Source organism: Triturus cristatus, chromosome 9 (genome assembly GCF_964204655.1).
Source record: "Triturus cristatus chromosome 9, aTriCri1.1, whole genome shotgun sequence".
NCBI lineage: Eukaryota > Metazoa > Chordata > Amphibia > Caudata > Salamandridae > Triturus > Triturus cristatus.
In genome coordinates, this window is record NC_140592.1 from 232,354,369 (window position 1) to 232,381,738 (window position 27,370).

Sequence of the window (27,370 nt, forward strand, 5' to 3'; positions counted from 1 at the left end):
GCACTTTCTACCCACAGCTTCAAGATCACCTTCTTCAGCTTTTTTTTTTTTTTTTTTTTTTTTAAAACCTTTATTCGTGCATATTAAAAGAACAAATACGGGCCTACAACCTTCAGGCCGGCCACGATACGGTTAAGCACTGATACAAACATTACGGCCCCTGTGCTTCAACGGTCAAGGTTAGCAACGATTTATGAAACATACACTGGAGAGATCCTTGACCCCAGGGAAAGGAGAAGTGAAGGTTAATTTTAAAGTTTTCAAAATAAGTTTATCAGGGAAATAGTCAGTGAAGAATAAGAACCAAGGAGATTCGAGTCCGCACGATATCTTCACCACACGGGAGAGCAGCAGCATCATTAAAACAGCAATGGAAGTAAAATCGCAGGCAGTGAGGCAATGCAGTTATATAACAGGATAGTCACATGAGCAATTACGCACCCCTCCAGTGCCGCCCCCACTCAGTCAACCCCCCACTTCTTCAGCTTTTTAATAACTTCACGGATGCCACTGGCCTTACTCCAACTATGTCAGAAGCTGAGATAGTGCTTGTCCCGAAGCCAGGGAAAGATCCTTCCCTATGAACTTCGTACCGTCCCATCGCCCTCCTAAATACAGATGTGAAGATTTATACGAAGATCCTCGCAAATCGTTTGGAACCCTATCTGTCAGGTATCATAGACCTGGACCAGGTTGGCTTTATTCACCATCGCCAGGGGGCGGACAACATTCGCAGCAGAGCCCATCTTATTCAATAAAGTCAACTATAGAGATATACCTACCTGCCTGCCTGGTGTCACTAGACGCTGAGAAAGTGTTGACCAGGTAGACTGGCACTTTCTTAGGGAGGTTCTAAAAATAATAGGGCTAAGCCCCATCATGATTTCCAGGCTGATGACCTCATACATGCAGTCGACCACACGCATTTGCATTAATGGCCATCTAAGCTCCCCCATCCCAATATATTGTGGCACCAGGCAAGGATGCCCGTTATCTCCACTGCTATTTGTCCTAGCGGTATAACCTCTGGCGATCACAATCTGCCGTTCGCCCGACATCTCGGGCATCCCCCTGGGGGGACATGAACACAAGATTTCTCTGTTCCCAGATGACCTCCTCCTTCCCCAACTACTCCGTCCTCTTCTCTCCCAGCAGTAGCTGCACTCTTGTGCTCCTTCGAGGGCGATTCAGGTTTCAAAATCAATCTAGCCAAATCTCATGCCCTGAATCTCACCCAACTGACCTTGGAGATACGAGAACTACAAAACCTGATCCCCCTAAAATGGTCTGAGAAGACGATTCGATATTTAGGCCTGGACCGGACCCCTTCGCTTTCTTCCTGGACTCAAGCTAACTGGCCTAGCTATAGATGCAACTGCCAAGGAAGGCGACTGTTCCGCCCCCATCTGCTGCACCGCTAACTGAGGAAACTCTCCTCTGAAAATGTGTTAAATTTTAACCAAGTACTCCATAGTAATCAATAGTCATCCAATAATATGTTTTCCAAGCTTTTATAGTCACTCCAGAGACAGCGATGTAAAGTTAGAATGTTTTATTTTGCATTTTCAAATGTCTGATGCTGCAATGCGCTTAAACATAGACATGTGCTTTCAACATTCCTTCGAACTGGCACTTGTAAAATAACCCAATGCATTTCGAACGTTTAAGTTCTTTGTCAGGGGTACTGAAACAAATCAAAAAGAACTGCATAAACAACCATGCTATACCTTCGAAGCCTATAAGTAATACAGAACAAAGTAGAAAAGTTATCCCCAAATTTTTCATCACCCCCCTCCATCTCTCTCCCCTCATGATTATAACTACACTTGCAATAAACTACAACACAAAAGTGACTAAGGAAAATAATCTCCCTAGCTATAGATGTGCCATACGGGAAGAGATCCGCAGATGGCGTAACCTCTCCCTCTCCTGGTTAGGACGCATTAACACTCAAAATGTCACTCCTCCCAAAAATATTATACTTATTCCAAACCCTCCCTACCCCAATTCCACAAAGCGATTTTCTGTCTCTCCAGCAAGACTTAACCAACTTTATCTTGGGCAAATCTCACCCACGCTTTTCCAATAAGATCCTGATGCTGCCCCGAGAAAGGGGATGGGGGGGGCTAGCATGCCCTAACCTTCTTGAGTATTATTGGGCCTGCCATCTTCAATACATCTCAGAATGGGTGGTCCGGGAGAGCGAAAACAACTGGTTCCATATGGATCGGGCAGTAGCATGTAGACCTCTGTGGGACCTAGCTTGGCGTCCTCGTGGGGCTCACCCCCGTAGTGCATACATAGCCACTCCCACAAGAACAGTCAGACATATGGGGCAAATTGGCGATATCCCGGGGCTTGACCTCGTTCCCTTCCCCTAACACCACCATAGCACGTAACCCCATCTTTCCTCCTGCTTTGCAACCTCGAGCCTTTAGCGCCTGGACGGATGGCGAGTGCTGTATAAAACAGGATCTATTCCAGGGTAACAAATTTATCACTTTTGACCAGTGCAAAAAATCATTCCATCTTACAGACGGGGCACAGATTCAATATTATTAATTTCGTGACTGGTTACTCTCCCCCACCTACACGCAAGGAGTGACCAGGCAGCTCACTTTTGAGACTTTAGTTCGCAACTTTGAGGGGACTGATCTCTCACACTTATAAAGTCCTGCAACACTTGCAACGACTTCAACCCCACACGTAGCAAAAACAATGGAATATAGATCTTGGCGAAGAGATCCCCCCAGAGAACTGGGTTCGTCTGTGGCAAGATATCGCAAAAACTTACCAAAGCATCCCACAGCACGAGTTGGCCTACAAGCTTGTGACGTGATGGTACTTTACTCCTGCCCGTATCTAGCAGATGATACCAGGCTTGTTGGAGGTGTCATGGAGATAGAGGCGACCTCACCCACATCTGGTGGTCTTGTCCCAGTCGAACGCTATTTTGGAAAGAAGTCCTTAGTCATATCAAGGACACAGTGGGATTCCCTATTCCTAGCTCTCCGATAGTGACCTTACTAGGTATCAGACTTTCAACATTGGCAGCTATGACTCACTGTCGCCTGTGGCCTAAAGTAATTGATATGGTAGTAGGGACAACTATGGATAGTGACCACAATCCCCCCGAGCTCACTATGACTTCACCCTGGGCCAAAAGCCATCTCTCCCAAATATCACACTCACAACCATGGAGGTATGCCCCACCAACGACAGCAGATGACTTAAATTGGCACATGTAGCCATGAACCTTCAGAAACTAGATTTAATGAACACCGACCTGGAGACTAATACTAAACAGATGCTTAGACTACTTGAGCCCCCAGGAGACTTGGATAAGCTAGCTCATTGCCACACCAATTTCTTTAATCAGCTGGCCTCATATTTTAGAACATCAGGACTCACTCCGGCTGCCTCTAAGAGCTCTAGCCCACAACATTCCTGGTTCAATCGAGAGTGTAGGAACCTGAGATCTAAACTGGCTATTGCTATTCGAGCTAATAATGTGGTGGTAGTGAGGGAAACTAGGAGGGCCTACAAGATGGCTTTAAATAAAGCCAAAATGGAACGAGAACAAGATCGCTGGTCACTGATCAGCGAAGCTATCCGCAAAAACGACACACAGCGACTCTGGCTCCTGGTGACATGGGGTGATGCAGCAAGACCTCTGCCACCCAGTAACAATGTTGCTATTGATGCCTGGCACCGACATCTTTTCACATTATACACTGGAGAAACAGAGCACGCAAATGTGGCCCTCGGGCCTGAAATCAATTGTCCTCAGACGATTGGGTTTTTTACTGTATCAGATATAAGGTCCAGCATCAACTCAATTGTTAGATCTAAAACCCATGGGCCCGATGCCATTCCTGGAGATGTCTTTCTCAGTAACATTGAGAGTTGGTCGATCTATATTCTTACTTTAGCCAATGGTATCGCAGCAGGTTCCACAATTCTAGCTTCTTGGAGGGGGGCAGAAGTAATTTGGTGTTCAAGAAGGGCGAACGCTCGTTACCTTTGAATTACAGACCTATTAGCTTGATCGATAGTGCTCAGAAGGGCTTTGTCTGTGTACTCCTTCAAAAATACAAACTCGGATAAGTGACAATAACATTCCGTCTCCTTATCAAGCAGGATTTCGACGGAAAGTGAGCACCAGCGATCAAGTTTTCTGCTTTTTACTATTAGCTTGGAGGACTGTAGCTTATATGTAGCTTTTATTGACTTAAGGGCTGCATTCGACCTGATCTCTAGACACAGACTCTGGTGTGATCTGGAGGAGATAGGCCTCCCCTCCGAGATACTAGCGTTGGTTATTCACCTTCATGAGAACAACTACGCAAGGGTCCGATGGGGTAGCCAGGGCCAACTGAGGGACCCGATTAGGGTAGACAGGGGGGCCCCCAGGGATGCGTGCTGGCTCCTACCCTTTTTTCACTTTTTATTAATGGCGTTGTATAGCATCTTGCCGACAGTCCAGCCGATGCACCGACCCTGGGGGGGACAAGGTGACAACTTTACTCTTCACCGATGATTCCCTGATAGTCTCCAAGACCCCTAGTGGCCTACATCTTTTAAAACGCTTTGAGTCCTTTTGCGCACTGAGATGTCTTGAGGTGCGTAAATTAATGTACAGGAAATGTTACTTGAGACAAGGACTATTTTAAGGTGAAGGAATGACATATCATCCATACTTTTAAACATTGTATGTTAAGAGTGAACAGTCAGGAGAAACACAAAGTCAGGATATAAAACGTAATGCAGTGATTGGGATGGTCTGTACAATCAAGATGTTATTAATCCCCAGAGGAGCCATACTTTGCAATCTTCGAAAAACAAGATTGACAAAAAAATCAATAAGCATCTAAACCCATGGCAGTTTGCATGCAGCTCCTGGATGACGGTAAATAGAACACTGTGCTATATTTGAAGGATTGCAACTTATGAACTGGAAGCAACAAAATTACCTCAATGCCAAAATCAGTAGTCCACTTACCTATCTACATAAAATACAAATCTGTGAGCCGTTTGTTACACGAAGCGATTTGCAACAGGTGCATTAACCCTCTTTGCTACTTTATGAGTCAACATTGTGATTGGACAAAACACATACCTCTCCCATACCTGCATTAACCACCAGACATATCTTACTGTTACTATAATCCCCTCAAAATGACAGGGCACCCAAAAATCTCTGCAGGTGTCTTAATCATGTAAGATTTTAAAATACAGCTACTTTGTGACAAATTAACTAAGCTAAAAAAGGTTTTCTATCATATTTTTCTTCGTTAACCATTTATTTGCATTTGTTTCTTGAAATAAATGTATAAATTGACAGTAAAACTCTGCTTTTAAAGCTCCATCCCTTGGGACTGCACCCCTTTCCTCTGCCACACATTTGCTCCCATTTTATGAGTTCCCGAGTACCTTTTTCCCCAATTACAGCAATAATATATTTAGGCCACTATTCCTTCGGCGCTCATTCATAAATGAGTTCCAGCAATAGCATAATCCTTTTATATTGTTAGCAAAAGCAACAGCATGTTTATGACGTTGAGTCACTTTCGCAAGTTTAATGCTCCCTGGCTAAGTACGCAATGTCAGGAAGTTAGGCCTTTTAATTTATATATTTTCCACTTACGTACAAATTACAACATTTCCATTTAAGTTACATTGTGAGGGTGTTTCTTTATTCAAACGTTGGTGTTCCCCATCACCTCAACTTCCCTTCCAAATTCAAATATGCCGAGTACGTAGCCCAAACAATTGAACAAATACTTCAAATCAAGTTAGTTCATTCAAGAATTAACGCCAGTTAGTCTCATGCATATATATCTTTGCAATACAATATTTTGTTATTTTCTATCTTAGGTGACCAAAACAATTTCTTTAACTAAAAATCACTGCTTTTAATCATCACCACCACAAAGAGAGTTTCCTAGCCTTAGTCTTTCATTTTTTTCTTCTTTTACCCTTCCAGCCTTCCCTAAAACGCATGTACCTCTGCCGCTCTCGAAAGGCGGACATCTTTATGCTATTACAGGAACCCCATATTTATAATGTCTATGCTTTTTTCAGTCGATTCTCTCTACGCTGGAAGTGCTCTCTATGGCTTAAGCAAACCCCGCCTCTTATTCGTCTCGCCTTTTTCGGAAGTTTTTCCCTGTGGTGGGCACGCCTACATTTGACGTCAGGACCCGGAAGAAGGGACGAAGTGGCCGCACCCCAATGACCTGTGACCTAGCGGCAAATTCCAGACATGGCGCATCAGACCGGTATCCACGGTAAGAGTAGTGGGGGTGTTTCACAAACCTGCGGGAAGCGGCGAATTGATGGAGGGATCGTGGGCTACTGGGAGGCGTGGTATTGAAGGAAAAGAGGAAAATATATCAAGGAAAGGATGCCGGTGGGGCTGAAAAGGAGAAGGGTGGGGACTAGAGAAAAGAATGATGGAAATGGAATGTTGGGAGAAAAGAGAGCAGGGAAAGGGTGAATGAAGCACAGAGGAGCGAAACCAGGAGGAAGAGCGAAATGCAGTGAGGAGCAAAATAAATGCAGGGATGTTGGATAGACGTTAAAGAGAACAAGCATTGGCATAGCCAATAGGTCTCGCTTGTGGAACCTTCTAAGTATTTAGTTATGCAGCACAATATCCTTGGTGCAACCACATCAACTCTTGCGTGGCTAAACACTTATAAGGTCCCAAAGGCGTTGGCTATGCCAATGCTTGGTGTGGTTGTGGTTTTTGTGTGTGTGTGGTGTGTGGGTGTGGTTGTGGTTTTGTGTGTGGTTTTGTGTGTGTGTGGTTATTGTGTGTGTGTGGTTATTGTGTGTGTGTGGTTATTGTGTGTGTGGTTATTGTGTGTGTGGTTTGTGTGTGTTTGTGGTTATTGTGTGTTTGTGGTTATTGTGTGTTTGTGGTTATTGTGTGTGTGGTTATTGTGTGTGTGTGGTTATTGTGTGTGTGTGTGTGTGTGTGGTTATTGTGTGTGTGTGTGTGGTTATTGTGTGTGTGTGTGTGTGTGTGGTTATTGTGTGTGTGTGTGTGGTTATTGTGTGTGTGTGTGTGTGGTTATTGTGTGTGGAAAGAGAAAGCACATTGTAAGTCAAACGGGCGCAGTAAAGCATAAACACAACAACATGTTCTTTGATGTTCTTTGAACGAGAACATCAAAGGGGCGCCACGAAAGTGATCGCGGTCAAAAGTGAAAGTGATCGCGTGCGCTTAATGAGCATGATGAGGTTTGCCATATGGTGCCTCTGCTCCTAAGCCCGCGCACATGTACTGTAGCTCTAGGCTGGCCATGGTAGCATTTTTTGAGCCCTTACTAAAAGTCTCGCCAGACCAGTGCATGCATTGGGTCAGGCGAGACCTAAAAAGGGTGGAGTGATTTAGAAATGCATGGGTTGGTTCAGCAAAGATGGAACAGTTGCTGATGGAGTAAAGAGTGAGGAAAAACGACTATATAGGAAAAGGTACAATGGACAAGGCAGTAACAAAATAAGATGCTAGGTAGAGGGTGTGAATGCTATACGCCTATGTATCAAGTTGCCCATGTAAATGTGTTCTAAAATTGGGAGTTTGTGGGAGGTGGTGTTTTTGTTTTTAGCATAAATGGAAAGTGTTTTCATGTCATGCGTGGTAGCCATCTGTTATAGGATGCGCCTGGTGATGTGATGGGTGAAGGTGAGAGATAGACTCTTAAATTATAATTACTATATTGGTTAACAAGCTAGCCACAGGGTCAGCTGGATGTTGTGTGCCCTTACGCCAAAATGGGAGGCGGTAAATCAGAAAAAGCCAGCATTCCATGCAGCGATAGGTGCAAGTAGGAGATGTTGTTGAATGAGTAAAGTATTGGCCAAAGGGCAAATAGTAATTGGCTACATAAGCAGTAACAGAGGACCATTTTATTCATTTTAAAAGGCAGAAACATTGTCCACTGCCGAACGAATACGTCCCATCAAGGAGACAGTATGTGGAAGAGCGTTCCAAGGCTGGCAGCATGAGCAGAAACTACACTTTAAAAGGCCCAGATTTCACCTACTCCAGCTACGTTTAAGGAAGCCAACATCTTGAGCATGGGTTCAAGCCCCCTCGAATGCTCCCAAACGTAGGCGAGCCCTAGTTGAGTGGTAGCGCAGACTCCATCTAGATGGTCACCCTATACATGCGAGGATGAGAGACAAAGTTTTTGGTAGATTGCTGCCCTGACCGTGTGAGAGCAAATTGCCTTGCCTTTCCCTGCTGTTCTCACCTTTCCATGTACATCTTCAATTCCAAAGACTCTTGTTCTTTCTAGGTCTCTTAATGAGGTATCTCCCTGACCTAGAATTTCCTCCCAGAACAGCTTCACTTATATTAATGATACTGGATGACACAGGGGAGAATCAAGACTATATGGTGAAAGAGACTTACCCTGGTTCTAATATTTCGGCTAGGTACAAGTGTTGTTAATAAGCGTGCAAGTCTGGAAAGTAAGACATTGCCAAAAGATCTAGACTCTGTCCGGACTGCCTTCCAATTTTCAATGCAGTGTTACAATAAAATACATACGCATCTCCTTAGCCTAATATGACACAATCACCGGTCCTGGATATGTAGTTTCACTTTTAACTTGGATAGTATTGGGTAAGAAATCCTAAAATGCTAAATTTTGTTAGCTGAAAAAAACAGGACATGCTGACTGTGTCAGTTTGCATGTTGCCATTCGCTAGCAATTGATAAGCAGGGGAGGTAGTAAAAAGGAGAGGAGTTGGTGGAGGAGCAGGTAATAAATAAGGTGTCCAAGGGAATGCAGAGGGAAGAAAGTGAGAGGATGTTGATGAGAAAGAAAGATGAGATCAAAAAATTTGTGACAAGTGATGAATCTGAATGGGATTAGGATGAATGCGGATGAAATAATAGCAAATTGTGTGGCTTTGTGTCATTTCATTTGAATTTTACTTCAGTTTCAACCTGTTTTATGCTGCAAGCAACTTTTGACGAGTGGCAGTGGCTTGTATAGCCACATTCCTACCTGTTACCTAAAATACACAATCTACATATTCTTTGTCACATGATTGCATATATGACACATTATGCCATCATATGTTCCCAATCTCTGGCGATGAATAGTGTACACAAGTTGAGCAGAGCACCAGAAAACTTAAATCAATTAAAGGCTGCCGTGATCTTTACAAATATCTGTGTTTTTCAAAACGTGGTAAAGTTACATTGGCATAGTATCACTGACAGTAGAATGCGAACTGGTATTGGTGGTGCTTATAGTTGGAACGTACTTGAAGATTAAAACAGTTGTTAAACGAGGTAAAATAATTGTTATTGCAAATATACTAGCTAAACCTTATTACTCTGCTTGTAGAGCTGCTGACTGTGTTGCTGCATTTGTTGCCATTACATCCCCTTCATCATTAGTGATATCTTCACCTTTGGTCTTCCCTCTTATATTTCCATCTGTGCTGACTACATATAAATGTTATAAAAAACAGATTAGTTATCTCTCTAAAATCTTCCACTTATGGATCGGCACTGCTTAATGATGGAAATATCTGTCTCGTCTATGGCACCCAGAACTAGTCTACTTGATTTACTTCCAAATAAATTTGTTCCTCACCATTCAGCTAGAGACGATGAAATCAGTTTACACCACCGAATGTATCTACTTATATTGGCATTACCTGCTTTATGTATATGAATTGATAGAAAAACAAAAACTGAGAAACCACATTGGAGGAAACCAAATCATGGAAAACCAATTTTAAGGAAAGATCATTTTAAGGAAAGATCTACAATCATATTAAAGACGGGTGATGTTTAGGACTAGTGAGGGGTTTCTGTGTGCTCAGGAGTTTTTAGGGGTCAGGAATGGGTGAAATTCAGGCAGTGAGAGTTTTGTTAGGGTTCAGAAATGGGGGCGTTTAGGAGTTGTGATTTTTTTTTTTTTTTCTTTTTCAGTAGCACGAATAAGGGGTGGTGAGGGGTTTTTAGGGTTCATGGATGAGTGAAGTTTAGGGGTGTGTGGTTTTAGGGTTAGGTGATGGGTGGAGTATAGCGGAGTTGAAGGATGCTCAGTTTCATGGGTGGAGTTTAGGGCTAGTGAGGGTTTTTATGGGTTCAATGATGGGTAGAGGTTAGGGATGGTGAAGAGTTTTTAGAGTCCAGGATTGGGTGGAGATATGGTGGTGAGGGGGTTTAAAGCTTCAAGGATGAGGAGAGTTTAGATGTAGAAAGGACTTTTAAGAGTTTGGGGATGGTGAGAGTTTTTTAGGGTTAGGGATAGGTGGAATTTGGCTGTGCTGAGGGCTTTTAAGGAGTCTGGGATGGCTGGGATTTATGCATAAAAATGGGTTTGTATGGTTCAGGGATGGGCAAAGTTTAGGGATGGTGAGGGGGTTTTACGGTTCGGGTATGGATTGAGTATAAGCGTAGGATAGGTTCTTATGGTTCAGGGATGGGTGTAGTTTTGGGGTCAGGAATGGATGTAATTTAGGTGTAGCGAGGGGTTTATAGGTGTCTGGGATGGGTGGAGTTTAGGGGTGGGAAAGACTTTTAGGGTTCTGGGCTGGGTAGAGTTTAGGTGTGATGAGGGTTTTTTAGGGGACATAGATTGATGGTCTTCGGGGCTGTGATGGGTCGGGAATGGTTGGAGTTAAGACGTGAGGGGGTCGATGAATTCTAATCAACCAAAGTAATTGTTTCATTATATATGAATCTGAAATAATGTCCGTCTGAAGAAAAGCACTGAAATAGTACCTCAAACAAAACTGTTACTGAAAGTAAGGCCTGCAACCATTTGATTTATAACTGGAAAAAATAAAATGCCAAGGCTAATCTCAAAGAAAGACAGTCTGTGAATTGTTTTCTATGAAATGGTAAATGGCATTCATTCTGAAAATTTCCATTGAACAGTTTAGGTGAAATGGTTTCTCAGTAATGGTTTTCCATGAAATAGTTTTTTGTATTAAATCACATACAACCGTTACTTGCTGTTATCGTCTCAGCAGCTCACAATTCTTCATAATTTGACATTCAGTTTGGCAAATCTTTTGATTACTTACTGTGGTGTAGTATGTCATTGTAGCTGTGGGCTGACTGGGACTTGAGTTTCCAAATTTATATGGACTTTTCCTGCTAATGAGAGTTGGACTTGTATGATCGTATGCTCTAGATATTGCGTGGCTGCCCATTATAAAGCTTGTGTTGATCCATTCTGTGCTGTAGAGGCTGTTAATATGGTTTAATTATAGAAGAAGTACTGTAAGTTGTCCTGTTCAATGGCTGCATGATAGTCTTATTCTTTGAAATGGGACAGTATGGTGTGGGAGTGTGTTAATGTGACCAGCGGTGTTCGAGTTCTCTGCTTGCTTATTATTGGCGTGTTTTGAATTGTGCTTAAGGGTGTATTTTGTTCTGTCAACTGTGTTCTGTTAAGTTTATGATGTAGTTGTCTCATTTGTGTCTTGAAAGCCTTGCCACAGCTTGCAGTATGACACATCTCTTGTGTTGGAAATGCTTTAATTGTTTTATCCAATGTTTGCAGCTGCGTGCGTTTAGTTTATGTAGTTGGACAGTGCTATTGAAGTAAGTGGCATATCCTTTTATATGGCATATCTGTACTATGTTGGATGTATGAGAGAAGTTCTGACAAAGGTATTTTTTGTGTAGTACAGCTTGATGGCTGGTGCAATTGGGATTAGCATGATAGCTGGATATTTTGTGTCTCTGTGCTGTGTTGGATGTATGCCATATGTTTGTGTTCAGTTGTATTTGTTCAAGAGTATGATGTATCATTGTGTTTAGAGCATTTGCATAGAACGTTATACCCCTTACAAGGCCACTAGGCACTTTGATTTACTTTAACGCGGGGGCATCCATTTGGAGATGAATGTTTGGCAGGGTATTGGATTTGGTTAGACCCATCTGGGAGAGGTTGGTTAGGTGGATGAGGTTTGAAGACATGCTCCAAACATAGTTCACTTCTGCACATATACATGACTTGTGGAAGTTCTTAGTGAATACGCTGTGTTAATTAAGTGAGACTGTCTGGCAAATTTGTTTCTGTTAGGTGGAAATCTGTCTCGTGGAGCAGTGCCATCAATAAAATATCTTACATTGCTAAAGTAAGATAGATTTCAGTTGGCAATTGAAACCTTGATAACAAATGTTCACAATGCCAATAGGTCTGTCTTATAACTCTTATAACTGAAAATGCCCTTCGGTCACTGATGAATTTAGGCACTCAGTAAGTCAACAGACATACACTCGGTCATTCATCCTTACAGTTACACAAACACACACCCTCCATTGACTCATTCTTGCATTCACTTACCCATCCTCAATAAAACAGACACCCTTACTCCACAATCTCACAGAAGCTAAATAAGAATAACAGTAGAAAGAAAGAAGACCTGCCGCCACCTAAACTTGGTGGGTATATGTTTACAATACAAAAATAAAATCAAGCATATCAACAGGTGACCGTCTTGCAATGGTAGTGTATTGTTTTAAAGTTTAACTAGTTTTTATCCTACCCTGTGCAATACAATTAATAAAGAAGATATCCTGGATATTCCTAGAGGCAATTTTAATCTATTTAGAACTGGTTCTCTGCATTCACCAGGACATACTTTATTCTGAGCTTCCTTTCCCAATCATTTGTTTTGGGTTAAGGTTGAGACCGTCGGGTTAGTGTCATCTTAACCCGGTGGGGGTGGGGGTGCTGGCCAAATATTGAAGCATGCCACAATTATGTGGGTGATGCCTCTTCATCCATAAACATAACGTGTCCATAGAAGAGAAATAGTAGATAATCCAGGATTAGGAGATTACTTTTCTGGGATCTGAGGGTGTGAATCGTAGACTTGTCCGACCTTGGTGCTTGCCACTTTTGACGATACAATTTCAAGGCGGCCATGTTGGAATTGGTTGTCACACATGATACAGCACACTGCAGATTAATTGAGTGGAATGCGAGTGGGCCGATGTGACTGACTTTGGAGGTGTAGTACACCCAATAAATATAAATAAGATAATGAAAGAAATGATAGGTGACCTATAAAAGGAATAACATGGAAAACTAAAGGACTGATCAGAAGACCAGCAATGAAGTACACTCATTTAGCACAGCTTTCCCACAAAACAAACATATGTATACAAGCATAAAATAACAAATTACTTCTAACAAAACAATATACAGTGCCTCCTAAAATATCATAACCAGGAACCTTAAACTCCAGATCTTCCAAAGGGTTTGTTTCAGGGGTAACTAACTCTGAAGGCCTGGACTACCACTCCAATGTTTGAGATTCAACGTGATACCTGTCTAAAGTCTTTAACCTTGTGTAATCACTATCCACCCATACAATCCTATTTGCTTTAACATATGCTGTTCACAATAAGTAGGTCAGACCTCCTGTCTTTGTAATAACCTTTCATAATAAACATATCAATCCAATGGCATCTGACCTATTTTTCCAAAATGAATTGTGGAGGCCTATAACCTTCTCGTTGACATGTCCGCATCACCATCTCCTGCCTACTGTGTTGAGCATAAGCTTCCTGACAAAGTAGCCATCAGACAAGCAGCAAAATTACAAATGCATATACAATTAAACTTGACAAAAACAATATTCAACAACTCTTGAGAAGGTCTAACAATATTCCCTAAGAGTTTCTCCAAGGAGCTAAAACACTTGCTATGTTAATCTTAAAGCTTCTGTGTAACAAAATGCTATTACACAACCTACCAAACACACCAAGATGAACGGAGTGCTGAAACCTTTTAATAACTCTCCCCAGTCCACAGATCTGGGTTTAATCCATCGTTCTTTTGCTCACTGTGCCTCCCCAGTTTGGACTCAGCCATATGCAAATCAGTCTTGACCCTGTTCTTCATGGAAACAGTCCAGCCTGAACTGCCAGACGAGGTCCTCCCTTTACTGGAAACACCCATCCAGGTATGGGTTTCGGGATATCGCCTCTCATCATCCAGGCTAGCTTGAATCCAGTGGCACAGCGAGCAAGGTACCCACGTCTGAGCATACCCTTGGCCACTTAGGGCGAACATAGCAAACACAGCAAGATGATGGACACCTACAACACAGTGTAACAATCCACCCTTACATGCCTATTCGCTTTAACAAATACATTCCAAAATAAGCCAGGCCTTATAAATGTGTGTGGTAACATTTCATAAGCAATAGATACGATCTATGATATCTGACATAACCAATCATGCCTATACAATGATTTGTTTCCATAACCAACTGAGGTCTCCTGTATTGAAAATAAGCTGGCAACAATCGGGCACACAGTCGTACAGTTACAATTATGTACAACATTACAGCTGGGAAAGCAAAGTGCAACCCATTTGAAAGGCACCTGACTAGGATTATCACCTAGATTCCCTGTAATAAAATACCTGTCTACAAGCTTTAAGACAGTGCAATTGCAGTTCTCCCTTAAGGCCTTTTGGATTTAACATGTTTTTCACAATACATAAGTCAGGCCTACTGTCTTTGCTGTAGGTTTTCAGAATAAACAGACCAGACGTATTATGTTGATCAGTGGCTTGTTACCATAACCAACTTGGTCCTGTTGTGTTCCCATAAGGCAGCAAGTGCAGAACGAGCGCTATTTCAGAGAGAAGAAGAATATAGCCTCTGGCACATCCAAATCTGTACTTGAGATAATCAACATTTGGGAGGAGTCAAAGCTCTCTAAGTAGTGCTTCTAAAATATATTTTTCTGTTGATCACATAAGGTTTGGGATAACTACGTTGTCAACCAGCCCTAAGAACCTAGCATGTTGCAAACCCTTTTAATTGATGCATGGGCATTTCTGCACTGGTATCAGATGATCAACCACGTCTGCAGCTGCACTTGCATGGTAAGAACGGCCTTTGTGAGGCTTTGGACCTGGGTTTCTCTTGGGCTTATTTACGCTGTAGGCTATAACTGTGTTTTTTTTCTATTCTGAGTAAACATTTGAGGGGGGGAATGAACTGTTAACATGAAACATTATCAGCTCGTCTCAGTTTCAGCTGTCTTAATCCTTGTCCTGGCCAATAAGATTCCTTATGTTTTTGTGTTTAGATTGCTCCATCATTTGCTACCCCCTCAATTTTACCATTATTTATCTTACTGGTATTACCCTCACTTTAGCCCAATGCATTTGAACATTTATGTCCATTCGTCTGGGCAATTCCATAAGCTATATATTTTATCTCAACTACATACTACACATTTCTAAACATATGTCGGTTACAGTCTTATGCAATCTGTACTTTTTAAAAAAAAATCTTTTTTTATTAACTTTGCTCAAGATCTCATACATGACATAGCAGTGATCAGAAGGCTTGTAAACCAACAGTATGACATTACAGAATTGAGGATCAACGGGGCTACCCAAGGGTCCTCAACGGGGCTACCCAAGGGTCCAGCAATCTGTACTTTTCATAAACCATTTATCTATCCTTTAAAGTCCTTGTCCAAATGTTTTGCCCTCTTACAATTTTTTTTTAAAATTCTCATCAGTAATGATTTAGCTGCTATCTACCTGCTCCATATCCATAATAGCGCCAAAACTGCTTCTTCTGTGGTCCCGCAGTGGTGAACGCCGTATCGTTTGGTCTCTTCGTGTGCAAGGCCTTCCTCTGTGTGGACATGGTTTCCCATCACTCCATTGAGTGAATTGAACTCTAACCCTGTATTATTTAATCCAAATTCTAACTGGAGCTAGAGAGAGACTGCAAAGATGGGCAAACTCTTGTGTTGCGAATACAAGCGCTACTGCGCTAAAGCTTAAATGTGGCAAGCATGATTTTGAATTATCTGGCTATGGCCTTTTCAGACCTGAAAATTAAACTGAACGCATGATGTGTGTTTTTAATCATCATTATTATTATCATCATCGGGGTTTGGCCTTTCACAGACCTGAGCATTAATGGAGAAGGACTGTGCCCGCGCATATGGGTCAGTGACATCAGACCATTCTAAAAGGTTTTTTTAGGTAACCAGTGTCATTGCCCTGTAGGGAAGTAATCATGATGTCACTACAGTTGGATAGCAAGAACATTTGGCCTGGTACTTTAAAAGGAAATATGTTTTTGCTTTTGGTTCATGAGAAAAGCTGATAGGCTCCTAAGAGCTTTAATTACACTATATATCAGACTGCTTAGTTTGGATCGCAATCCAAGCCCTAAAAGTAATGGAGTGACTGATTTGCTCATGGACTGGGGTCTCGTGATGGTTGTGCTGATCATTTCATTGCGACATCCTTGTGCAAGAGGAATTGCACAACCGTCTGCATCTGTTCCACAATACCCACACAGCGCGTGGGCAGTAAGCGAGAGTGGGCTACTAGCTTGTAAGTGAAAGCGGATGAAGCTTACTTTTGTTATGCAATGTATTAGCACATTTTCAAATATTACACGAAAGTCATGGCAGACTTCTTGATCGTACCCTCCCTGTGTGCAGTGCTGCAAGAGTCTCATGGCTGCTGCAAGCGCCAAAAGAATATGCACGGACCGCATAATCTTTCATGAGCTACAGTCTGATTTTTAGGAATGCATATATGTTTGTGTTTCTGTGATTAGTCTACCTTCTCATATGTGTGTGTGCGTAGAGGGAAGTGTGATTGCTGTAAGTGCACCGCTCAGCGGAATATGAGGCAAGCAACATGTTTAGAGGCTCTGCAGGATCCTGATGTAAATCCTTCTCGAAGGAAGGTTAGTGCATGCGGTGGTAATGTTATTGATGCCAGAATGGATTAACGCTTGCGTCACTGGTCATTTGGCTGACTGTGTGCACTGGAGCGTATGGAACTGTATTGTAATCGAGGGCTGGGCCCGATTGCAGTGCTTGTGCGTACTACGGCCCCTTCATGCCATGCCCAGCACAGGTGCCATGATGGCGACAGATCACTTTGCAGGAGACACCTTGATAGATGTCTACTGAGGTGGCAAGGGGGCCTTAGGTCCCCCAGCCATTATCACGTCCCTCACAGCTGTCTTGATCAGGTTTTTAGGAGCAGGCAGGAATGTAGATGTAACTCAGAGGGACATTCACAACTGCTTCCACTGTGTAGTTGCCACCTAACTAGGTACTGAACTGCAAACCCCAGGGTACTACCTGGGAGATGATAAAGAGAAGTACTGTAACCTCTTGGGTACCAGTGTGAACTAGTAGAACTGAATAATGAAATACGGCGTGACTGTGTGTACCTCCTGTCATAGCATTTTTTCTGGCTTTCAGGAGGAACATAGTTGTTTATAGTTATGCTTGCTTTTTGTGACAGTGGCAAATCTTTAAAGTTTTTAGAGTTTGGCATACAGCCAGTTTTGTAGATGTGATTCTTTCCTAGGTAGATACGTCAGAGTTTCCTGACCCTCAGTTTATCTTTGGGCCCTATGCTTGGCTGACATAACAAGAGTTATCTCTGTAGTATGCATTGAACGTTTAACCACGTCGTGAGTGCGCTGTTGTACCCAGTGAGACCGATATAGTATTCGTGCTACCCAATGGGGGGGTAGGGGTGGTGTGTTATAGTGCACTCATGATTAAACCAGGATGACCACTGGTTTATGATGAATTATGCCAATGAACTACACAATGTATTTCCAACTTAATTTAGTAATACTGCTTCTAATCGAGTTACAGGTCTGGAACGTATTGATGATCCATATAAAAGGAAAAACCAGCATTGGCAAAGCCAATAAGCCTCGCCTTTTGGGCGTATTGGTTTGCCAGTGGTTCTTAGCCATAGGTTACAGCATCCCCGACGATGCCTGCAGCACGGCTGAGGAAAACCAAGAAAAAAGGTTTAAAAAAAAAAAAAGGTTGCGTAATTTTGTAAGTGTGTGCACTGTGCATACACGATGCTACAACATAACGTGATTGGATTTTTCTCTTAATGCATAGTAGTGGGATTGCTAAATACAATAAGAGGCACAAGTTTTTGGATTTATTTATTCTTGTAGTATGCGGGCAACATGGATGGCATGTGTGGGAAGATTCAAAGCGGGGGGGGGGCGGAAGCCACATGAAAGGGCCAGGGTAGGGGATACAGAAGTCACATGGAGGTCCTGGGTAGGGAAGAAGCAGCAACGGGTAGGAGATAGAAGCAGGGTGTGGGGTGGTGGGAAACAACACGTAGGGTAGGGGAGGAAAGCAATGGGCACAAGAATAAGGTGGAACCACAAGTGGGAGAAGAGAAGTATACAAGGGAGATAGCTGGCCATAATATGAGCTTTTATGGAGTGCTTAACCCAAAACAAAATAGTAGTGCTTGAATAGCAAGCCATGGAAACATAGAAGCCAGCCAGTCAAAAGGATGATAAAGAGGCTGTGCTGCTCCATGGACAGACGAAAGATTGACAATCTTGGTACACAAATAATAAGCAGGCAAAGGAGAGTGGCAGGAAAGCCAACCATAGGTAAGTAATGGGCATGCTCCTGTATGTTCTTGGTAAGGCCACAATAGGTCTTCAACACCCAGACAGTAGACGACCTAACGAGCCAGGGAAGTAACATTACCCCTATGGGAAATGGTAATTTTAGCAGAGGTCATTAGATAATAAAATCTTCTGTTATCTGGATTTCATTGAAAGCTAGGCCTAATCGTAAATGTTGATGAAATCAGAAGCCCGCCCCCATACCTGAATAGTGAGGCCTACTCAACAGGAGCAGAACAGTTTGCATCTATATAGTAAGTTAACCTCTAGATATATTTAGGATATGTTAACTGCAATAGAAATCTGTCGTTATAGCAGCACCAAATACTGCAGGAAATTTGCTACGCGTCATGTATATTATACTCCTTCCAAACTTGTCCACAGTGAACGGATGTAATGATGTTTGCACGAATGCGAGTTACACCTACTGCAGGATGTCTTTTGCTGCGGCTTCAAATATATTCCCACAGCAGATTTCGCTCCTGGCTTGTGGGCTTCCGCTGGTCATGCCTTGAGGAAACGGCAAACCATTGCACAGGAAAAAGAGGCCCGTGGGACCTGATGTTGTTATTTAATCTTGTAGGTTGTGTGGCAATAACTGGAGCAACGGGGCGAGGGAAGGGCACTTGATAAGGAGGCCAGCCCGCCTTGTAGCGTTAATGTCCCTGTATGCAGTACGGTCATGTATCTGTTTGGGGAAGAGCACGCCCGGCTGAGTCACTCTTCGCTACGTAAACATGTCTCGTCTTGCAGCAGATTACTCCGTCCCTTTGCACTGGGCAAGCAGGCTGCCACTTGTACTTGACGTTGCGGTGAATAGTGTGCTCTTGCATCATCCACTGGACCGTTAAAAAAACGAGTACTTTAGTAGTAAAGTGAATGCAGTGTTTAGGGTTAGTTTATTCCTAATGTACAGAACATCGGATTCTGTTTCTAAGTGCTTGTTTACTACTATTGGACAAAATAAGTGGGGATGTCCAGTATTCTCTGGGCTGTGCATTTGTGGCTAGTCAAACTCCTGCTAATTGTACAATTGTAATTGCATTCATATAGCGCTCACTACCCTTGATGAGGCGTCGAAGCGCTTTTCAGCGAGTAGCACGCTACTCTGGAACCCAAAAAGGATTTGTGGTAAATAAGTATAGGGAAATATGAAATTAATTTGAGCGGTGGACATGAGTCTGTTATTTGGGTTGAAAAGGATAGTGGAGGGATAGAAGAGGGAGGGGTTTGCATTTAGATATCGCTTGATGCCTCATCAGGGGTATCAAGCGCTATCCAAAATTTCCAAGGAGTAGCACGCCACTCCAGAACCAAAACTGGAGCAGCGGTGCACCAGCACAGGTAAACACAAAATGAGTCTTGAGTGGTGGACACGCGAGTCCATTAGCCGGACCGAAAAGGACAGATGAGGGGGTCTAGAAATGAGAAAATTACGAATGCAGTCATCTCCTTTATATTAATGGCAATAAGAAGAAGGAAAATGTATTCACATTTGGATGCATTGGTATATGAAAATCCAGACGAGTGTATGTAGTTAAGATATGTACCGCACACTGGGACATACAATAGCACAATGCATTTTATGTGATGGAAAGCCCCTCAATCTATGCTGCACCATTTTCTTTATCCTATTGTAGTTTTATAGGGATATTCTTTTAATAGCACAATGTACTTTACGTACCTATTGATACAGGTCTCTTTGATTATTTGTACTGAGTATTTTATCAGGACATATAATAGCAGTTTGCACTTTTTGTACCGCAGTTTGCACTTTTTGTACCTATATGACATAGGATATTTTGCCTATTTGCACTACGTATTATGTAATGTGTATTGTACTTTGATGTATTGATTGAGCTGACCTTTTGTTGTTTTTAAATTCAACTGTATACTCTCATTTTTAAAAGAAAAATTGTAACGGATCCCTTCGATTAGAATGTTTTTATGGTGTTATACTTTGCACCCAATAAAGTTTCTTTGATTTGACAGTTGAGGGGGAGGAGAGGGAAGGGTCCAGAAAGAGCCCAGCAGCAGGAGCTGTCCTGAGACGAGCAGAAGGGGAGGGAAGAGTCCGAGGGAAGGGTTAAGAAAGGCTTGCCTGGGAGATCTGAATAGCAAAAGAGGCCTGAGATGATGGATGCAAGAGAAGGGCAGAGGAGGAAATAGTCCAGAACGGGCCAGCCCGGGGATCATAGTAGAGAAGAGTCTAGAAAAGGGTTATTTTGGCGATCCTAGTAGTCTGAGAGTGGTTTTAAAGGATATACTGAAAGGGGTATAGGGTGAGAAATAGGGTAGTGCTTCGGAGAGAGTAGTAGACTGAGGCGTTGGATGAGTCAGATTCGAGGCAGAGGATACACTGAGAGGTATGGGGTGAGATATAGGGTAGTACACTGGAGATGCTGAAGTAGGAGTAAAGATACGTAAGTACATGGAAGGCAGGTATTAGTAAGGCAATACATCTAGACCCAAGCTGTATCCAATAAAATCAGACCCTCAAGCGATGCTCTACTCCAAGCCAACCCATCTGTGTGTATATGTATATATATATTCACTGAAAAAACCATAGGTTTCACACACGTTATAGTTAGGAATTAGCATTTAAAAAACCTTGCAAATTCACTGAAAAAACCATAGGTTTCACACATGTTATAGTTAGCTGGACATTTTACTGATAAAAAACCAATGAAATTCCCCCGTTATAGCTAGTGCAGGCAACTATAACTCACGCGACCGCAATCCTCTGCTGATGCTAATACTGTATTTAGACACTTATTTGCCCATGTCTTCTTCCATTAATTTTTAGCTATACATATATTACAAATATTTTTTTTTCATAAAGACACATATGTCATCAGCAGAAGATTACGGTCGCGTGAGTTATAGTTGCCTGCACTAGCTATAACGGGGGAATTTCATTGGTTTTTTATCAGTAAAATGTCCAGCTAACTATAACATGTGTGAAACCTATGGTTTTTTCAGTGAATTTGCAAGGTTTTTTAAATGCTAATTCCTAACTATAACGTGTGTGAAACCTATGGTTTTTTCAGTGAATTTGTACGGTTTTTTAAATGCTAAGTTACTTTACGCCATTCGTGGCGTTGCGCGCCCAGTTAAGGCAGTTCGTTCCGTGCGTGCACGATGCGCTTCGCGCACCGCGCGCCCACTTTACGCAGTTAGTGCCGTGCACACACGGTGGTCACGCGGTGCGCTGCGCGCACCGCGTGCCCACATTATGCGGGATGGGCCATGTACGCACGATGCGCTTCGCGCACCGTGCGCACATGGGGGACATATTATGCGCATCTTTTTTAAATGTATTCTTTGTTAATTTTATTGTTGTTATATGCCATGCACAAATGGTGCCCTTCGGGCACCATTTGCACACGGGGTGGCACCGTGCGCACATGGGGGACATATTATGCGCATCTTTTTGAAATGTATTCTTTGTTAATTTGATATGTGTAATATGCCATGCACAAATGGTGCCCTTCGGGCACCATTTGCACACGGGGTGGGGAGAATGTGGATTTTTTTTTTTTTTAATTTTTTGCCGTACGCGTACGGTAAGCGTAATCGGCGAATTTCCGAAAAAAATAAAAAAAATTTTTTGGGCTTGAGGGTTGTTTGGGGACCCCTATATCAATGCTGGGTGGTTAGGATGTGACGAAACTGCCTCTTTAGCCATTTTTTGGCTTCGTTTTTGCTGCCCAACTCAGAGAGCGAGAGAGAAAATGGCGGCCGCCGCTTCCTGGTTTCGACCGATTCGAATGTTTACTAAGATCTAAGAGCCAATCAGAATCGCGCTCGCGCACGCCACCGTACGCGTACGGTAAGCGCACCGTAAGCGCACCGTAAGCTGGCTCAGATATATATATTGATTTAAAGGCTATTTTCTCAGAATCTACTGAACAGATTTACACCAAACCTACAAAAGGCACTTCCTTGACCTGAGGACTAGCTCTCTGCCAAATTTCAAGTAATTCTGTTCAGCCGTTCGGGCTGTAGCTGTGTCTAAAGGTCCTATGGAAAAATGCATGGGAAAAACGCGTTTTGGGACCCCCCTTTTATCTCAGCCCCCGCTTGACGAATCCCCCCGAGACTTTCAGGGTAGGAGCGTAGCGCCCCACCTATGTTGAAAAATTCGCGAGGATTCGTCGACCGGCGCCAAAGTTATTCAAAATAGAATGTTGCGGATTTCCTATGGAAACAGGGTCCTAACTATAACTACCTACTGGCGACCGCCAGTAGGTAATGTGATATATATAAAAATTCCACCCCCCCCCAGAGTAAAGCAATTGTAGACAATAGTTATTATAAATTGTACTTATTTATGCAGTGATTTATATACATGTCAAAAAAATACAACCACAAGCAACATGTACACTTTCCAAGTAGAACCAATAAAAATGTATACACTTACAAACGACCATTATACTCCTTTACACAAAGCAACACACATATCCAGGTACTCCATATATAATCCAAATAACTGCTCACACACACGGAGACACACTGCACAACTATGTCCGAGTACGGTAGCCATGCGGGGAAGAGCCAACTCCCGAGCATTCCCCCGAAGACAAGGTAGCAATCTGTGCGGTAAAGAGTTCCACTGCCGGCCGCCCGAACTGAGAAGGATGCGCTACCTATGGTTTCCTTTTTGCATGCTGGGATCCTGAGATGAGGTTCCAATCTAGAGTGGAGACTCCCCTTCCGAATGCATACGATGACTCCACTTCAGATGAGGAGCGGCTCCCCTCATGCAACCCCTCTAATAACTGTCGTATTTATTGTATAATGTCTATATTGCAGGATAAAAGCAGATATTGTAAAGGTATAGCTGTTCAATCCATTGTAGTAGCAGGAATCGGTCACTTTTCTTCTAAAGTGGCAGACATTTTTTATGGGCAGACGATAGCCAAGACCTTTTTGTTTTGCTGAAATTATGTACAGGTGCTTAATAAAAGTCTTTCAGCCACTCTCCTTCATTTATTGGTCTGTTGCTGTCTCATTCACATTTTTCTTCTGCCCACTTCATACAGCATGCGGCAGTGGGTCAGCCCACTTCAGCCATTGGCTAACTTCACTATGAGTGACCATATTCTACTCCTTCAAAAGGAGTAAGCAGTTCTCTTGGTGTCGTAGGCAACTAGAGCACCTGTCGTTTTTGAGAAAAAAATATATTTTTCAATGTATTTATTTTGCTTTTAGTTTTTTTTTTTTTTTTGTATATTGGCAAGGGCCCAGATGCTCCTGCATCAACAAAGTTTGACAAAAGTCACGATGAAACAAACCAAGTACTGGCAAAGCCAAAAGACTAGCTGTCAATACCAAACCTATTGGCTCTGTCAATGTTTCTTTTCTCTGTCAGCATTATCATTAGAAGAGCTGTTTGAGTGAGCAGATGTTTCCCTCGAAACTGGGAAGTGGTTGTGCACCCTAAGCCTTTCCTGTTTTTATTTAAAACAAAATGTAATCAATTTTGATATCTCAAAGCAGGTTATCCTCACATGTTGGCACTTCGTCGCCTGACCCACAGAATGTTACGGTGATTGGGGAACGAAGTATTTAATGGTTTAGATGCTGAGGGTTAGTAGAAGAGAATGAATACACAAACAGAGGAGAATGATCAGAAGTTTCACTAGGGGTCTCGTTATTTACTCCCAGGTATTTTACTCCTGCCTTCTGCCAAATCAGGATTACAAGATCCATGGTTCCTCCGTAGCCACTCCCAAATGATTGCATTAGGTGAGGTCTCTGGAAAAAGACATCAGGTCCCCAGTTGAAGAGATCTCCTAAATCTGATGGGACCAGTAATCTGGTTACTAGCCCCATCATTATTAAAGAGGACCTCACACCAAAGACCACAGTGTCTCTGACAGTAGACTAAATGGGGCTGCAGCAAACGTACTTAAAAAACACAAAAACGTTCGCTAGAGGTGAGTGCTAAGAGAGTATTTGGGTCATCCTTGCGCCCAAAAATAGACCCCTCCCCACCTTCAAGAAAAGACGGAAAACAAATCTGGAGGCCCAGCGGTCTCCACCCACCATAAAAAAAAGTGCTTTGCTGATTGGTAGAAATGATCAACAAGAACTTTGCAGAGTTCAGTTTATCCGTCATGTATGTTGAGTGAACTATCTCCACATTGCAAGCTTCTTAATTTCCTGTTTTATATAAAGGCTGAATTGCATATAACACTACTAGTTCTGATTGTTTCAAGCTGTCTTAGTTGTGTGATATTACAAAGGATTCTGATTCTCAGTACTCTTTTGAAAGGTTGATAAAAATGGATATATTGAAGTCTGTACTGGTATGGGCAGAATAGTAGAATTTGGACATACTCATGTTGGAGACATTTTACAGACTGGCTGTGAATAAACCATGAATAATCTGCTATTCTTGGCTTAGTTGCAGCCTTGTCAAGACTTGTCAGTGTTGCCTTATCAAGGAGCAGAGCTGTCAAAGTGTGGTTTTCTGTTTCCTCTTTATAAATGTTTCTACCATTTCTAGGAGCATCCGGGCCAATATAACTCATTGTTTTGTTGTTTTTTGCGTGCGTATTCTGTTATCTGTAGGTCACGAGATCGAATCTCAGCAAGGGCTGTTCAGCTTTCTGTCATTTTGTATTTAGTAATTTGAGTACCGTTTGAGTAATAATAAAACCTGTTTACTTGCAACCCTTTGCAACATCAGTATTGCGGTATTAAGTGCTGTTCAAAGAAGTTATTATCACTAAGGCTGCAAAGGATTCAGTGCATGTCACAGGAGACTTGAGAAGTGAACATTGAGCACAAAGGCTGCTAACAGCCAGAAGTGAAATGGCCAGCTACACAGGAGGAAGAAATCAAATGGAAGACCATTATGTGGAGAGAGGTGGGGGGGTGAATTGGTGGTCATGCTTAAAGGGTAGCTTCAGACAAGAGCACTACGAAGAGAATATGATGGACTTAAATAACAACCAGTGGCCTGAAGGGGCCGGTTAGGGCCACAACCACTATAGAAAAGAGAGCGAGAACCCCAAAGTCAGAAGAAGAAAGGGCATGCAACTTGAAAGGCCAAATATTCTTGTTCTATAGGACACAGATCAGGTAGAATGGAATCCCTGGTCACTGAGGAAGATATCGTTGAGTATATCTTGTAAGCTATGTTTGTACATAAACCTATAGCGCTGTAGAATAGGAGACCTGTATAATACCCACCCTATGTATATGTGAGGAATGGGCTGACGAGTCCTGGGACGCTTCAGCTTAGGTTTTTTGGTAAGTGTAGTTCCTTCCTAAGTGACAAATGGCAGCTTGGTGGAAGTGGCCCATAATAAAATTTTTTCACATGTATTGCCTACAGTTTGGCATATTATAGTATTAAACTGGTTTGTGTTTTCTCTGAGCTTTTCCATTCTGTGTCCTTGGTATGTGCATGAAACACCTATGGTTTCAACATCATCTCTTATGGCCAGAGTCACACAAATTGATCTTGGGTCAAGCTAGAGACTTGTATATAATTTTCTAAAAAGTATATACTTCTCAGCGGAATCTGCTGGGCTCGGATCCTTTGGGTGCCGTCTGAACATGCAGGACCTGCTGGGCGTACCTCCCTAAACAAACCTCGCCCGTAGCTGCGGCACTCTGTGATCACTTCATATCCCTCTATCTGGCTGTGACCTTCTAAATACTGCAACAATGGGGAAGGCTGATGCCAAACAGCCCAAGTTAACCTTTGAGGGCCGTAGGACCGGCAGGTGTGGCGACCCACCCCATAAGGCTGGCGAGCAGGCTACACAGACGGACTCGCCGGAGGTGCGGGTCAAAGATATCTGCTTCTTGGTTCTCGAGGTTAAATCCAGCCTGAAAACCATTGACTCTAAAATTGACCATTTGGCATCCCGCCTCAACCAAGTTAAACAGTGGGTAAATTCACTCGATACCCGTATTATGCAGCTAGAGGCCAGGGTCTCTGACACTGGTGCGGAGAATCGGCAAAGCCTTCTGAAGATGGGCAAAGTTCTGGAGCTAATATGCGCAAAGAACGAAGATCTTGAATCCCGATCACGCAGGAACAATATCCGCATCACAGGCATTCCTGACTCTACAGAAATTGTTAAAATGGAGGACTACCTGGAATCCTTTCTGCGCGAACTCTTTGGCACAGTCCTATCCGGCCTCTTCATTGTCGAAAGGGACGCATCGATTCCTTTGGACTCTGCCGGGGGCCCCCAAGTGTTCAAAAGTTGGCGTGCATACTCCTCTGTTGAGACTGCGACTCCATTCGTCGGAAGGCAAGGGAAATGAGCGAAGTCGTGCACAAAGACAACACATTCACATCCTACCCTGATTTCACTTTGTCTGTATAAGCTGCCTGGAGAGACTTTCTGCCTGCCAAACGGCTGCTCCAGCAACTACACATTACATACGCTCTCCTATACCCTGCCAAGCTGCGAATCTACTCTGGTGATAAGCCCCGATACTTTACAGACTCGAAAGCTGCGATAACATTCGCCAAACAACTGCAGAAATCCCTCTTCTCCCGCGACCAACCTGCATCGTCTGAAGATGGCCGCACTAGTGACAATGATTGACTTTCATGGCAGGAAAATAGGGCAATGGACGCTGTCCCACCCGCGGTGGGCCACAGAACTGACCTGTAGCAGTGCCATTGATTTTATATCATTGTCTTGCCTCTGTTTAACTGTTGCTGACTAGATTCATACGCTCTCCTCCTGTCTGCGAAAAATGTCGCTTGGCCAACCTGCCTCACGGGCAAGGGGAAAGACTGGCTGAGCCCATGCACCCCATAGGGATAATTCCCATGCTGTACTGGCATCTTCCAAGTTGGGGCTTCTTGGGTGGGGGTGGAATGATTCTCAACCTAGTTGGGGGGGGGGGGGCGGGGTTGGAGTGGGAGGAG

General features: G+C 43.0%; 2 protein-coding genes across 4 annotated transcripts in view; one reads left to right on the forward strand and one right to left on the reverse strand.

The window, feature by feature from the left end:
• The window catches only part of PPM1M (protein phosphatase, Mg2+/Mn2+ dependent 1M), a 198,429-nt gene extending 192,343 nt beyond the window's left edge, over positions 1-6,086 (reverse strand). For both annotated transcript variants that reach the window (XM_085624806.1, XM_085624804.1), the window contains exon 1: positions 6,008-6,086. In XM_085624806.1, coding sequence (XP_085480932.1) covers positions 6,008-6,033 — 26 coding nt within the window. In that variant the 5' untranslated portion in view covers positions 6,034-6,086. The remainder of the gene's footprint in view (positions 1-6,007) is intronic.
• A 75-nt stretch (positions 6,087-6,161) lies between these two features.
• TWF2 (twinfilin actin binding protein 2) overlaps positions 6,162-27,370 on the forward strand; it is a 239,132-nt gene continuing 217,923 nt past the window's right edge. For both annotated transcript variants that reach the window (XM_085624807.1, XM_085624808.1), the window contains exon 1: positions 6,162-6,290. In XM_085624807.1, coding sequence (XP_085480933.1) covers positions 6,266-6,290 — 25 coding nt within the window. In that variant the 5' untranslated portion in view covers positions 6,162-6,265. The remainder of the gene's footprint in view (positions 6,291-27,370) is intronic.